The 13,126-nt window shown below is 38.8% G+C and overlaps 2 protein-coding genes across 2 annotated transcripts; both read right to left on the reverse strand.

Annotated features, from left to right (window-relative positions):
- Nucleotides 1-487: 487 nt before the first annotated feature.
- On the reverse strand, nt 488-4,858 carry LOC134059927 (uncharacterized). Its single transcript, XM_062516478.1, has 10 exons — nt 4,775-4,858; nt 4,366-4,404; nt 3,679-4,020; nt 3,328-3,500; nt 3,077-3,141; nt 2,778-2,944; nt 2,372-2,493; nt 2,062-2,126; nt 1,355-1,512; nt 488-1,051 (listed from the first exon to the last, which is right to left on the reverse strand). The coding sequence occupies exons 2-10, from the start codon at nt 4,388-4,390 to the stop codon at nt 960-962; spliced, it is 1,209 nt and encodes a 402-aa protein (XP_062372462.1). The 5' UTR covers nt 4,391-4,404; nt 4,775-4,858; the 3' UTR covers nt 488-959.
- Nucleotides 4,859-7,898: 3,040 nt separating this feature from the next.
- Nucleotides 7,899-11,703, reverse strand: LOC134060400 (uncharacterized). Its single transcript, XM_062517099.1, has 9 exons — nt 11,641-11,703; nt 10,960-11,301; nt 10,609-10,781; nt 10,358-10,422; nt 10,059-10,225; nt 9,643-9,764; nt 9,333-9,397; nt 8,641-8,798; nt 7,899-8,329 (listed from the first exon to the last, which is right to left on the reverse strand). Exons 1-9 carry the CDS (start codon nt 11,663-11,665, stop codon nt 8,238-8,240), a joined length of 1,209 nt encoding a protein of 402 aa, XP_062373083.1. The 5' UTR covers nt 11,666-11,703; the 3' UTR covers nt 7,899-8,237.
- Between the last annotated feature and the right edge of the window lie 1,423 nt (nt 11,704-13,126).

Genomic DNA, 13,126 nt, shown 5'->3' on the forward strand with positions numbered 1-13,126 from the left:
CCATTTCTTGAAAGTGTAGCCAGTCGGACAACAGCAACAACCCCAGTACACATTTAGCAGCTAAAGCGTCGTCCAAGTACTGGGAATTTCCCCACAAAATCAGGGAGAGATGGGGGGGACAATGATGCATTTCTGGTCATGCATGCAAATCACTCCACCCAAGCAGCAGTGCTTCGCCCACACATAATACTTCCCCTGATCATCACTGGCAAGTGCGGATTTTTTCCGCGATTGCATTCACATATTAGCTGTGGCGGCAACATTACAGAAACATGACTAGGTCGGCAGGAGGTAGATATACAGACATATGAATTCAGACAGCACAACAACAAAAAAATCCTGCCATAAAAAGTTTGTGAACATTGCGGAAATATACGTCTGTCTGAAAGCGGCTATAGAGTACTGTATGTGTGGGATAAAATGCACTGGTGAGAAAGCTGCATCATTTTGCTCTTGCATTCATATTTTTATTTTATTATACACATATTTCTGTCAGAGACCTGAAAGTGCACCAGGCATTTTCTATTGATCACATGACCATAAAAAACCTCTATACAACATATAGAAACTGGTTAAAGTGTAACAGATACAGTAAACTTAAATAAATACAAAGACACACACACAAACAAACACACACACACAAACCCTCACATACAGACACCATACACATTATCTCTTATTCCAACATATACTCCTCACAATTGATATGCTATATCCAATAAATAAATAGAAAAATAATGTTATAAATAGATCACATTGCATTGTTCACGCTACATAACCATACAGTCCTACCATAGGTTATTGCAATAAAAACAAAGTCCATTCATTGTAAGACCTTTTCTTGTGTTTCCAGGTCTTCATTCAGTCAGGGTTGTGCAAATGTTCATGCAATGCCCATCAAAGGTGGAAACATTTCCTTCATGTGGAGTTGATTGGGGGGGTGGGGGGGGACTGGGCGTCTACCAGGACTGCGTGGCAATGACGGCCAGAAGGGTCAGGCTGAAGGTGGTTCCTAGACTGATCCTGCTGGTGATGCCTCCTGAGCTGACGGCTGCAGGGCGAGACAGAAACAATGTTAGGTGGACAACACCCCAGATTAACTCAAAATGTCATTCGTCCTCATATTAGGACAGAAAAGACTGTGATGTAATAACACCCGTTAATGATTTAGGCAGGGCAATACTGGATAAGATGAAAATTCTTTGACAACAAGAATTGGATCACAAAATAGAGGTGCAGTCACATTAGAAATCTAGACCGCTGGCACTCAATATCTCCATATAGCACTCACAAAGACATTAGCGATGGCTGTCAAGAAATGATTGGATTGGATGTAGTGCTCAAATAAACTCACCTGTGCCATTCACAGAGACAATGTTAATAGTCAGGTTGCCACTTGCTGCTGCTCGCACCATGGTGTTGTATATGGCGGTTGCACTTGGCAATGTAGCGTTGTATGTGAAGTACAGGTTTGACTGGGTCACATAGGAGTTTGCGAAAACTGTCCCATCACTGTGGAAGAAAACAGTGGTGAATTAATAAGGTTTCTCTTGATGAGTTGACACGAGTAGTAGCCAAGTACAATTCAATGGGATATTTATTTGAAAATGAATTTAGAACATACATGTCAAAATAACATTGATACTAGTGTTAGTTTTTTGTTTTTACTTGTTTAGTGATGACACTCTGTATCCATAAAGGATTATGAACACATTCATTAAGGATTATAAAGTAACCCAATGTATTATAATTGTAAGGATTGTCACTAAAATGTCTATGACTACTCTCTGGGTTGCAGTATTGTAGAATAAGCATTGTGATATTTCAATAGCATATAACTTAAGCAATGCAGTCATGACTGTGTGCAGAAGTTACATATAAACGTATACTAATAATTATGAGGGGTGTTATGAATGCTTTATAGCACCCTATTGATTCATAATGATTCATAATGATTCATAATGATTCATGGATACTGGGTTCATAAGTGTTGCCTGTGTATATTTTGGGGATAGCATATCTATATACAATATCAATAAAAGATTATTAAAACATACTTACGCATATGTTGTGGGGTTCAAAGAGACAAAGTTTGTAGAGTAATCTTCCAGAAAGAAGGGCTCCAACTGAAAAGGGGAAACAACAGTTAAGCTTCATTCAGACTGCAAGCGACAACTGACTATAGACTAGAATAGAGTTAGAATGACTTAAACGTGTACTTATTATAATGAGGATTTTGATAATGTATTGGCCTACAGTATGTAACCTCTATACTTTATATTTAGACTTAACTAACTCCTTCCTTTGCCAGACAAACAGTGTATAATCAATGCAATCTCCTATTTTCACATAACTTTATTATCACACTTACCTCGGATTTAATTCTGGATGTTGTGTCACGGTAGGCAGTTGAGTTGACAGCGGCCAGCGTAACGGTAGAAGTAGTCCCATTGGTGGTAGTGAACTGAACATTGGCCATCACCTTTGGCTCATCTGTGGAAAAAAATACACACAAAAGAACCTGTGGTAAGTGACTGTGTGTGTGTGTGTGTGTGTCTGTGTCTGTGTCTGTGTCTGTGTGTGTGTGCGTGTGTGTGTGTGTGTGTGTGTACTATATATATGTGTGTGTGTGTGTGTGTGTGTGTGTGTGTGTGTGTGTGTTTGTGTGTGTATGTGTGTGTGTGTGTCTGTGTGTGAGCATCAAATGAAATAAAACAGATAACAGATCTGGTCTGTCGCTTGATAGTTAGCTTTGTTGAAAAACGAGTTAAACTCACGGAGAACGGAGATGGTGCTTGTATCCACAGACAGGTCGGCGGGGCTGGCCGCTTCTTGCAGTTGCTGGAGCACCTCCGTTGTCTCAGGGACAATATCTGGCACAGACTGATCAAACTCCACATCTATCTCTGCCTCTGTGTTGTCTGCGCGATAGCGGGTCACGGCCCTGTTTAGAAAAAGAGAAAAAAGAAAGACATTATGAACGTGTTTGTTTAACGCTCGACTTTGACCATTGCCATGGTCATTGCTCTATGCAAAATAACTGGTTGTTGGAGAAAATGAATTGGGCCTAACTTACCTCAGCGACTTGACAGCAACTCGGAAGAACCTTGACCCATACTTCGCTTTGTAGATTGGTTCCGACTGTGGAACACAGAATTATCATTAGACTACAGTGGCAACAAAGCCAGTCTTACGGCATTACAGACATCTGTCTTATTATAAAAATGATTGCATGTGTTATTATTCTCAAATGTAACTCATGTTTTGTATTTTAGGTGAATCAAATGCCTTGAAGAGACTGAAACAGTATTTGTAAATTAGCCTTACCCAGGTAACAATGGAAGCAACCAGCGTCTGGTAAGCTTGAGTTTGAGGGTTGTTGTAATCAGCAATGTAGGTTCTGGTCATCGCAAAGGTCATTGCAACTATGTAACGTGGAGTGGTTATTGGAGATGCTGTTGTTGTTGTTGCTGCTGCTGCTGTTGTTGCCGTTGTTGTGTCTGAAAAATCAACGAGTGATTTCAGTGTGATTTTTCACTTTCATGAGTGTGCATTTTTTTTGCATTTTCAGTCAAATAAACACAAACAGAATAATGAGATTAAAAACTGAAAATCCACTCAGGTACCTGAGGAAATTAACACCTTAGCTTACTTGTATAGAAATATTTGATTGGTTACCTTCTGATTGGCCTGAACCCTCCTCTACAGTTTCCCGCAGAAATCGTGACAGGCTGTCTGAAGACTTCTTCTTGGCAGATAGGCCTTCCTCCTTTGAGGCAAGGGCACGCAATTCAATTCTGGGGCCGGACTTGCTTGTTGGGGTGACCAACATGAATTCAGAATCTTCCTCAAGCAGCCCATTTTCTGTGTGACCATTGTGTCTGGAGTCAAACGCTGTGTGAGAGCTTCTCTCTCTCAGCAAGAGGTGTGACTGCTCTACGTCGCTGTTGAACTCAATGTTGGAGTTGGGGCGGCTTGGTAAACCATTGATGGGATGGCACAGTAGTAGCAGGACGAAACCTGTACAGAAGTAATCAGTTAGTAACCTTATTGATGGAAATGAAGAAATATAACAGGACGAAATAGGGGACAAGCTTCAATGTAGAGCACATTGACCAGATAATGTCAATCAAAGTATTGAGCACTGGAGTTAGACAACTTGGTCTAATTGAGATAGGTCAAGGCACAAGTTTTAGCCCTACTATGCTTATCAAAATAGCCTAGTGAAACTGTTGCATATAATGTTTCCAACTGTGTAGAACACATTATTATTATTATTATTAAAGACATTTTCCTATACCATAATCTAATGGATCAGAGATACTACGTTAATACATTAAAAAGTGGTCAAGAAATATCACTGACCTATGGACAGTATTTGGACGGCCATTTGTATCAGTTTGTCTGAAATAAGAAAGAGATGGTTAATACACCACAATAAAAAAAATAGCAATTAAGGAATGAATTCATATATATATATATATATATATATATATATATATATGTATAGCCTACATATGTCTGTATATACAACAATTTCCACAAACTTAAATGTATGATTAATCAATACATTCATTAAATATAAGTGATCAAGAATAAAATAGTATTAAAACTAAACCATTCGGGTGAGTTTATCAACTTGAGTAATTAAGTATTTTTTTGTTAAATATCTTCATCCACAAATTAAAAATTGATCATTCGAAAGTAATATAAAGTATAATGTCTTTCAAAAATATTAAGTATGTGTCTTTCTGAGAAATAACCAAAATCCTACCTGTAGTTTAGTCCTTGGGTGAAAAATCCTTTTTGTCAATAGGCCAATGAGTATGTGGCCCTGTCGTCCTCTCTGAGTGTCCGAGTTGTCTGAATGAGGAGGTGAGGATACTGGCCATTTAGTACTCCATCTCACACAAAAAGATGCTCTCTGCCCATCATCAATGTTCGTCAGACTTGTTCTATTTTGGTCCTCTTTTGGTCATCTTTTGTGTCTTTGCGCAGTCTAATTACATCAGCAGGTTCTGAGTGACGTGGTGGCTGTCTTGTCACTCTGTTCATCCACACCCATACAGCATAGTTATTTACACAGTCCAGTTAAGCTTGTCATTGCAGACTATCACAACAACACCTTTCAACAGGTACTGTAACACTTTGGAACACCTTTAGAATTTCTTGAACACCTTTCTTGAATTTCCCCTTGGGGATCAATAAAGTATCTATCTATCTATCTATCTATCTATCTATCTAGAAAGTGGACGCATTCAGGGGTGGGGGGGGGGGTTAGTGAGATTCTAAGGGAGTCCTAAATTTAAATCTTTCATGGGACCCAAGATTTCTGGCGGCATCCCTGGATGCATTCAGCAGGGTGAGGCGTGTGACGCAACTGAATCGTAAAACAGTGGATCATATGACAATGAATAGCTCAGAAAAACACAAACAAGTGGTATGCTGCCAACCACTCCCATGTGTTTGTATTGTGTGACAGTGTTACATGACGGCCAATAAACCAGAAACTGTTTCATTGAGATAAAATATATAGTCCACCCACCCAATTTCAAGTTCCATTTCTATCTTTTATTTAGAGCAGCAACTGAACTTTTTGTACTGGTCAAAGTATGGGACATACTGTAAAGCTTTTTTTACTCTGGGCATTCATTTTTCCTTGTGTGTGTTTGTGTGAGTTTTTTTTTTATCTGTACTCTAAGTTTGTGAAATTAAGTTTTATGCATAGCTTGTGCTGCTAGTTAGAGCAGGCTAAAAGAGGTTACTTGCTAATTGTCTATAATATGTTGATAGTATTATATAGTAGTTACATATAGTATGTTTTTACAATTCTTTCAAGTGTTTAAAAAATACATTTTAAATATAGAGAGCAAAATAAGAAAATATATATTGTTTTTTTAAAAAAAATCTTCCTCCTTTCAAAAATCAAAATAAAAGAAAACAAACAAACATAAAAAGCTCTATGAATACAGTATATAGCCGCTAAATACCTGCATTTTTATATTCATCAGGGAGGGTTTTATTGTTCAATTTATCAAATAGATATAGGTCAAGCTAGGGGCTTGGCTATAGACCTCTGAAGTTCGCCTACAAAAAGGACCCAAACCTGCCATCTTTGCCCATACAAGGAGATCCGGAAGTTAATTGAGGCTAACTGCATATGGCAAGTTGCATTGTAAGTTAGCTCTGATAGAGATAGCCTAGATACTTTATTGATCCCCAAGGGGATATTCAAGATCCCATCAGCTTAAGACACCATACACAACATACGCTACACTCTGGGGTAGTAAAGATCAAAGTGTGCCGTCTTCACCTACCGAAGATCACAGTATCCACTAGAAGGCAGTGGACAAAACGGTGTAGCGATAAACGTCTACATTTTCAAAGTCATCATCCCCGCGACAATTTAAAAGATGCAATAATTGAAAATGCTCATGTTACTTTCCCATAGAAAACATGTCCTTTCCTTATTTGGGCAAAGATGGTAGCTTTTTTGTAAGCGAACTTCAGAGGTCAATTGTCTACTATGACCGAAGATATGGCCGATATATAGATGCATTATTGTGGTGTATTAACCATCTCTTTCTAATTTCAGACAAATGGCTTCTATATGCTGTCATAAGTCAGTGATCTTTTTAATTCAATAATGTAGTATTTCTGATCCATTTAATCATGATATAGAAAAAAGTGTTACAATAATAAAAGTGTTAATATTGCTTAAGTCAGAAATACACAGAAAGATTTTCCTTTTGTTACTTATCTCTGTGTTACCATTAAAGACATTGAACTTATCTACTGTATGGTTCAATGGCATTGGCAACCTCCCAGAACACATTCGTTTTGAATAGCCTGGAGCTGTTCTTAGGGCATTCCTACAATCCAGCCAAACCACTTCATTCAGTTCCGTTACGTGCTTTTTACACCCTTGTGTACTCAGTTGTGAGTGCAGAGAGAAAAAAATCAAGATGACCTCTTGCTGTGACACAGAGCTAATGTCATCACCAGTTCATTCACAGACCATTTAGCTGACAATTTTAATTGCTAAAAATATGTGTTCTGCACAATTGGGAAAATATATGTGCTACAGTTTTGCTACTTTTGATAAGCAGGAGACTTAAGTCTTATGCCATGACCTATCTCAAACAGACCTAGCTATCTAGCTCCAGTTCTAGTCACCCTTTAATACCTTAATTGGCAGTTTGGCCAATGTCCTCTGCTTTCAAGCCATGATTACTTATTTCTGTGCAGGTCTAGTGTTAATGCTGTGTTTTCCCATCAAGACTCCTTTGCTTCTTTCCTTTTCCTTTAATACCAGCACCCTTTGTCTTTGCAGTATCCCTGTACACACTGATACAAACTGAATGCTGCATGCAGCCGTTTCCCTTGATCATCACTGGCAAGTGCAGATTTTTTCCGCGATTGCATTCACATGGTAGCTGTGGCGGCAACATTACAGAAACATGACTAGGTCGGCAGGAGGCAGATATACAGACATATGAATTCAGACAGCACAACAAAAAAAAATCCTGCCAAATAAAAGTTTGTGAACATTGTGGAAATACACGTCTATCTGAAAGTGGCTATAGAGTACTGTATGTGTGGGAAAAAATGCACGGGTGGGAAAGCTGCATCATTTTGCTCTTGCATTCATATTTTTATTTCATTATACACATATTTCTGTCAGAGACCTGAAAGTGCACCAGGCATTTTCTATTGATCACATGACCATAATAAACCTCTATAAAACATATGGAAACTGGCTAAAGTGCAACATATAAACTTAAATAAATACAAAGACACACACACAACACACACACACACACACACACACACACACACACACACACACACACACACACACACACACACACACACACACACACATACACACACACACACGCACACACACACACACTCACTCACATACAGACACCATACACATTCTCTCTTGCTCCAACATAATACATACTCCTCACAATTGATATGCTACATCCAATAAATAAATAGAAAAATAACGTTATAAATAGATAACATTGCATTGTTCACACTACATAACCATACAGTCCTACCATTGGTTATTTCAATAAAAAACAAAGTCCATTCATTGTAAGACCTTTTCTTTTGTTTCCAGGTCTTCATTCAGTCAGGGCTGTGCAAATGTTCATGCAATGCCCATCAAAGGTGGAAACATTTCCTTCATGTGGAGTTGATTGGGGGGGTGGGGGGGGGCTGGGCGTCTACCAGGACTGCGTGGCAATGACGGCCAGAAGGGTCAGGCTGAAGGTGGTTCCAAGACTGATCCTGCTGGTGATGCTTCCTGAGCTGACGGCTGCAGGGCGAGACAGAAACAATGTTAGGTGGACAACACCCCAGATTAACTCAAAATGTCATTCGTCCTCATATTAGGACAGAAAAGACTGTGATGTAATAACACCGTTAATGGTTTAGGCAGGGCAATACTGGATAAGATGAAAATTCTTTGACAACAAGCATTGGATCACAAAAAAGAGATGCAGTCATATTAGAAATCTAGACCGCTGGCACTCAATATCTCCATATACTGTAGCACTCACAAAGACATTAGCGATGGCTGTCAGTAAAGAAATGATTGGATTGGATGTAGTGCTCAAATAAACTCACCTGTGCCATTCACAGAGACAATGTTAATAGTCAGGTTGCCACTTGCTGCTGCTCGCACCATGGTGTTGTATATGGCGGTTGCACTTGGCAATGTAGCGTTGTATGTGAAGTACAGGTTTGACTGGGTCACATAGGAGTTCGCGAAAACTGTCCCATCACTGTGGACGAAAACAGTGGTGAATTAATAAGGTTTCTCTTGATGAGTTGACACGAGTAGTAGCCAAGTACAATTCAATGGGATATTTATTTGAAAATGAATTTAGAACATACATGTCAAAATAACATTGATACTAGTGTTAGTTTTTTGTTTTTACTTGTTTAGTGATGACACTCTGTATCCATAAAGGATTATGAACACATTCATTAGGGATTATAAAGTAACCCAATGTATTATAATTGTAAGGATTGTCACTAAAATGTCTATGACTACTCTCTGGGTTGCAGTATTGTAGAATAAGCATTGTGATATTTCAATAGCATATAACTTAAGCAATGCAGTCATGACTGTGTGCAGAAGTTACATATAAACGTATACTAATAATTATGAGGGGTGTTATGAATGCTTTATAGCACCCTAATGAATGTGTTCATAATGATTCATGGATACTGGGTTCATAAGTGTTGCCTGTGTATATTTTGGGGATAGCATATCTATATACAATATCAATAAAAGATTATTAAAACATACTTACGCATATGTTGTGGGGTTCAAAGAGACAAAGTTTGTAGAGTAATCTTCCAGAAAGAAGGGCTCCAACTGAAAAGGGGAAACAACAGTTAAGCTTCATTCAGACTGCAAGCGACAACTGACTATAGACTAGAATAGAGTTAGAATGACTTAAACGTGTACTTATTATAGTGATGATTTTGATAATGTATTGGCCTACAGTATGTAACCTCTATACTTTATATTTAGACTTAACTAACTCCTTCCTTTGCCAGACAAACAGTGTATAATCAATGCAATCTCCTATTTTCACATAACTTTATTATCACACTTACCTCGGATTTAATTCTGGATGTTGTGTCACGGTAGGCAGTTGAGTTGACAGCGGCCAGCGTAACGGTAGAAGTAGTCCCATTGGTGGTAGTGAACTGAACATTGGCCATCACCTTTGGCTCATCTGTGGAAAAAAATACACACAAAAGAACCTGTGGTAAGTGACTGTGTGTGTGTGTGTGTGTGTGTGTCTGTGTCTGTGTCTGTGTCTGTGTGTGTGTGTGCGTGTGTGTGTGTGTGTGTGTGTGTACTATATATATGTGTGTGTGTGTGTGTGTGTGTGTGTGTGTGTGTGTGTGTTTGTGTGTGTATGTGTGTGTGTGTGTGTCTGTGTGTGAGCATCAAATGAAATAAAACAGATAACAGATCTGGTCTGTCGCTTGATAGTTAGCTTTGTTGAAAAACGAGTTAAACTCACGGAGAACGGAGATGGTGCTTGTATCCACAGACAGGTCGGCGGGGCTGGCCGCTTCTTGCAGTTGCTGGAGCACCTCCGTTGTCTCAGGGACAATATCTGGCACAGACTGATCAAACTCCACATCTATCTCTGCCTCTGTGTTGTCTGCGCGATAGCGGGTCACGGCCCTGTTTAGAAAAAGAGAAAAAAGAAAGACATTATGAACGTGTTTGTTTAACGCTCGACTTTGACCATTGCCATGGTCATTGCTCTATGCAAAATAACTGGTTGTTGGAGAAAATGAATTGGGCCTAACTTACCTCAGCGACTTGACAGCAACTCGGAAGAACCTTGACCCATACTTCGCTTTGTAGATTGGTTCCGACTGTGGAACACAGAATTATCATTAGACTACAGTGGCAACAAAGCCAGTCTTACGGCATTACAGACATCTGTCTTATTATAAAAATGATTGCATGTGTTATTATTCTCAAATGTAACTCATGTTTTGTATTTTAGGTGAATCAAATGCCTTGAAGAGACTGAAACAGTATTTGTAAATTAGCCTTACCCAGGTAACAATGGAAGCAACCAGCGTCTGGTAAGCTTGAGTTTGAGGGTTGTTGTAATCAGCAATGTAGGTTCTGGTCATCGCAAAGGTCATTGCAACTATGTAACGTGGAGTGGTTATTGGAGATGCTGTTGTTGTTGTTGCTGCTGCTGCTGTTGTTGCCGTTGTTGTGTCTGAAAAATCAACGAGTGATTTCAGTGTGATTTTTCACTTTCATGAGTGTGCATTTTTTTTGCATTTTCAGTCAAATAAACACAAACAGAATAATGAGATTAAAAACTGAAAATCCACTCAGGTACCTGAGGAAATTAACACCTTAGCTTACTTGTATAGAAATATTTGATTGGTTACCTTCTGATTGGCCTGAACCCTCCTCTACAGTTTCCCGCAGAAATCGTGACAGGCTGTCTGAAGACTTCTTCTTGGCAGATAGGCCTTCCTCCTTTGAGGCAAGGGCACGCAATTCAATTCTGGGGCCGGACTTGCTTGTTGGGGTGACCAACATGAATTCAGAATCTTCCTCAAGCAGCCCATTCTCTGTGTGACCATTGTGTCTGGAGTCAAACGCAGTGTGAGAGCTTCTCTCTCTCAGCAAGAGGTGTGACTGCTCTACGTCGCTGTAGAACTCAATGTTGGAGTTGGGCCGGCTTGGTAAACCATTGATGGGATAGCACAGTAGTAGCAGGACGAAACCTGTACAGAAGTAATCAGTTAGTAACCTTATTGATGGAAATGAAGAAATATAACAGGACGAAATAGGGGACAAGCTTCAATGTAGAGCACATTGACCAGATAATGTCAATCAAAGTATTGACAACTGGAGTTAGACAACTTGGTCTAATTGAGATAGGTCAAGGCACAAGTTTTAGCCCTACTATGCTTATCAAAATAGCCTAGTGAAACTGTTGCATATACAATGTTTCCAACTGTGTAGAACACATTAGTATTATAACACATTTTCCTATACCTTAATCTAATGAATCAGAGATATTACGTTAATACATTAAAAAGTGGTCAAGAAATATCACTGACCTATGGACAGTATTTGGACGGCCATTTGTATCAGTTTGTCTGAAATAAGAAAGAGATGGTTAATACACCACCACAAAAAAATAGCAATTAAGGAATGAATTCATATATATATGTATAGCCTACATATGTCTGTATACAACAATTTCCACAAACTTAAATGTATGATTAATCAATACATTCATTACATATAAGTGATCAAGAATAAAATAGTATTAAAACTAAACCATACGGGTGAGTTTATCAACTTGAGTAATTAAGTATTTTTTTCTATATGTTAAAAATATTATCCAAAAATTAAAAATTGATAATTCGAAAGTAATATAGAGTATAATGTCTTTCAAAAATATTTAGTATGTGTCTTTCTGAGAAATAACCAAAATCCTACCTGTAGTTTAGTCCTTGGTGAAAAATCCTTTTTGTCAATAGGCCAATGAGTATGTGACCCTGTCGTCCTCTCTGAGTGTCCGAGTTGTCTGAGTGAGGAGGTGAGGATACTGGCCATTTAGTACTCCCTCTCATACAAAAAGATGCTCTCTGCCCATCACTACTGTTCGTCAGACTTGTTCTATTTTGGTCCTCTTTTGGTCATCTTTTGTGTCTTTGCGCAGTCTAATTACATCAGCAGGTTCTGAGTGACGTGGTGGCTGTCTTGTCACTCTGTTCATCCACACCCATAGAGCATAGTTCTTTATACAGTCCAATTAAGCTTGTCATTGCAGCCTATCACAACAACACCTTTCAACAGGTACTGTAACACTTTGGAACACCTTTAGAATTCCTTGAACAACTTTCTTGAATTTCCCCTTGGGGATCAATAAAGTATCTATCTATCTATCTATCTATCTAGAAAGTGGACGCATTCAGGGGTGCCGCCAGGGGGGGGGGGGTTAGTAAGATTCTAAGGGAGTCCTAAATTTAAATCTTTCATGGGGCCCAAGATTTCTGGCGGCATCCCTGGACGCATTCAGCAGGGTGAGGCGTGTGACGCAACTGAATCGTAAATCAGTGGATCATATGACAATGAATAGCTCAGAAAAACACAAACAAGTGGTATGCTGCCAACCACTCCCATGTGTTTGTATTGTTTGACAGAGTTACATGACGGCCAATAAACCAGAAACTGTTTCATTGAGATAAACTATATGCTGTAGTCGACCACCCACCCAATTTCAAGTTCCATTTCAATCTTTTATTTAGAGCAGTAGTACAGAGTGCTTACACCAACAACTGAACTTTTTGTACTGGTCAAAGTATGGGACATACTGTAAAGCTTTTTTTACTCTGGGCATTCATTTTTCCTTGTGTGTGTTTGTATGTTATACGTTGTGTGTGTGTGTTTTTTTTATCTGTACTTTAAGTCTGTGTAATTAAGTTTTATACTTGTGCTGCTAAATGGAGCAGGCTAAAAGAGGTTACTTGCTAATTGTCTATAATATGTTGATAGTATTATATAGTAGTTACATATAGTATGTTTTAAATATAGAGA

Source organism: Sardina pilchardus, chromosome 16, assembly GCF_963854185.1.
Source record: "Sardina pilchardus chromosome 16, fSarPil1.1, whole genome shotgun sequence".
NCBI lineage: Eukaryota > Metazoa > Chordata > Actinopteri > Clupeiformes > Clupeidae > Sardina > Sardina pilchardus.

Excerpts from the sequence above, each read along its gene's own strand:
- LOC134060400 (XM_062517099.1), bottom strand. The coding sequence starts at position 11,665 with ATGGCCGTCCAAATACTGTCCATAG. Across the intron at positions 10,423-10,608 it reads TTGCTTCCATTGTTACCTGG|TCGGAACCAATCTACAAAGC; the intron begins GTAAGGCTAATT and ends TGTGTTCCACAG. Across the intron at positions 8,330-8,640 it reads TGTCTCTGTGAATGGCACAG|CCGTCAGCTCAGGAAGCATC; the intron begins GTGAGTTTATTT and ends CTCGCCCTGCAG.
- LOC134059927 (XM_062516478.1), bottom strand. The coding sequence starts at position 4,390 with ATGGCCGTCCAAATACTGTCCATAG. Across the intron at positions 4,021-4,365 it reads CGTCCAAATACTGTCCATAG|GTTTCGTCCTGCTACTACTG; the intron begins GTCAGTGATATT and ends ACTTCTGTACAG. Across the intron at positions 3,142-3,327 it reads TTGCTTCCATTGTTACCTGG|TCGGAACCAATCTACAAAGC; the intron begins GTAAGGCTAATT and ends TGTGTTCCACAG.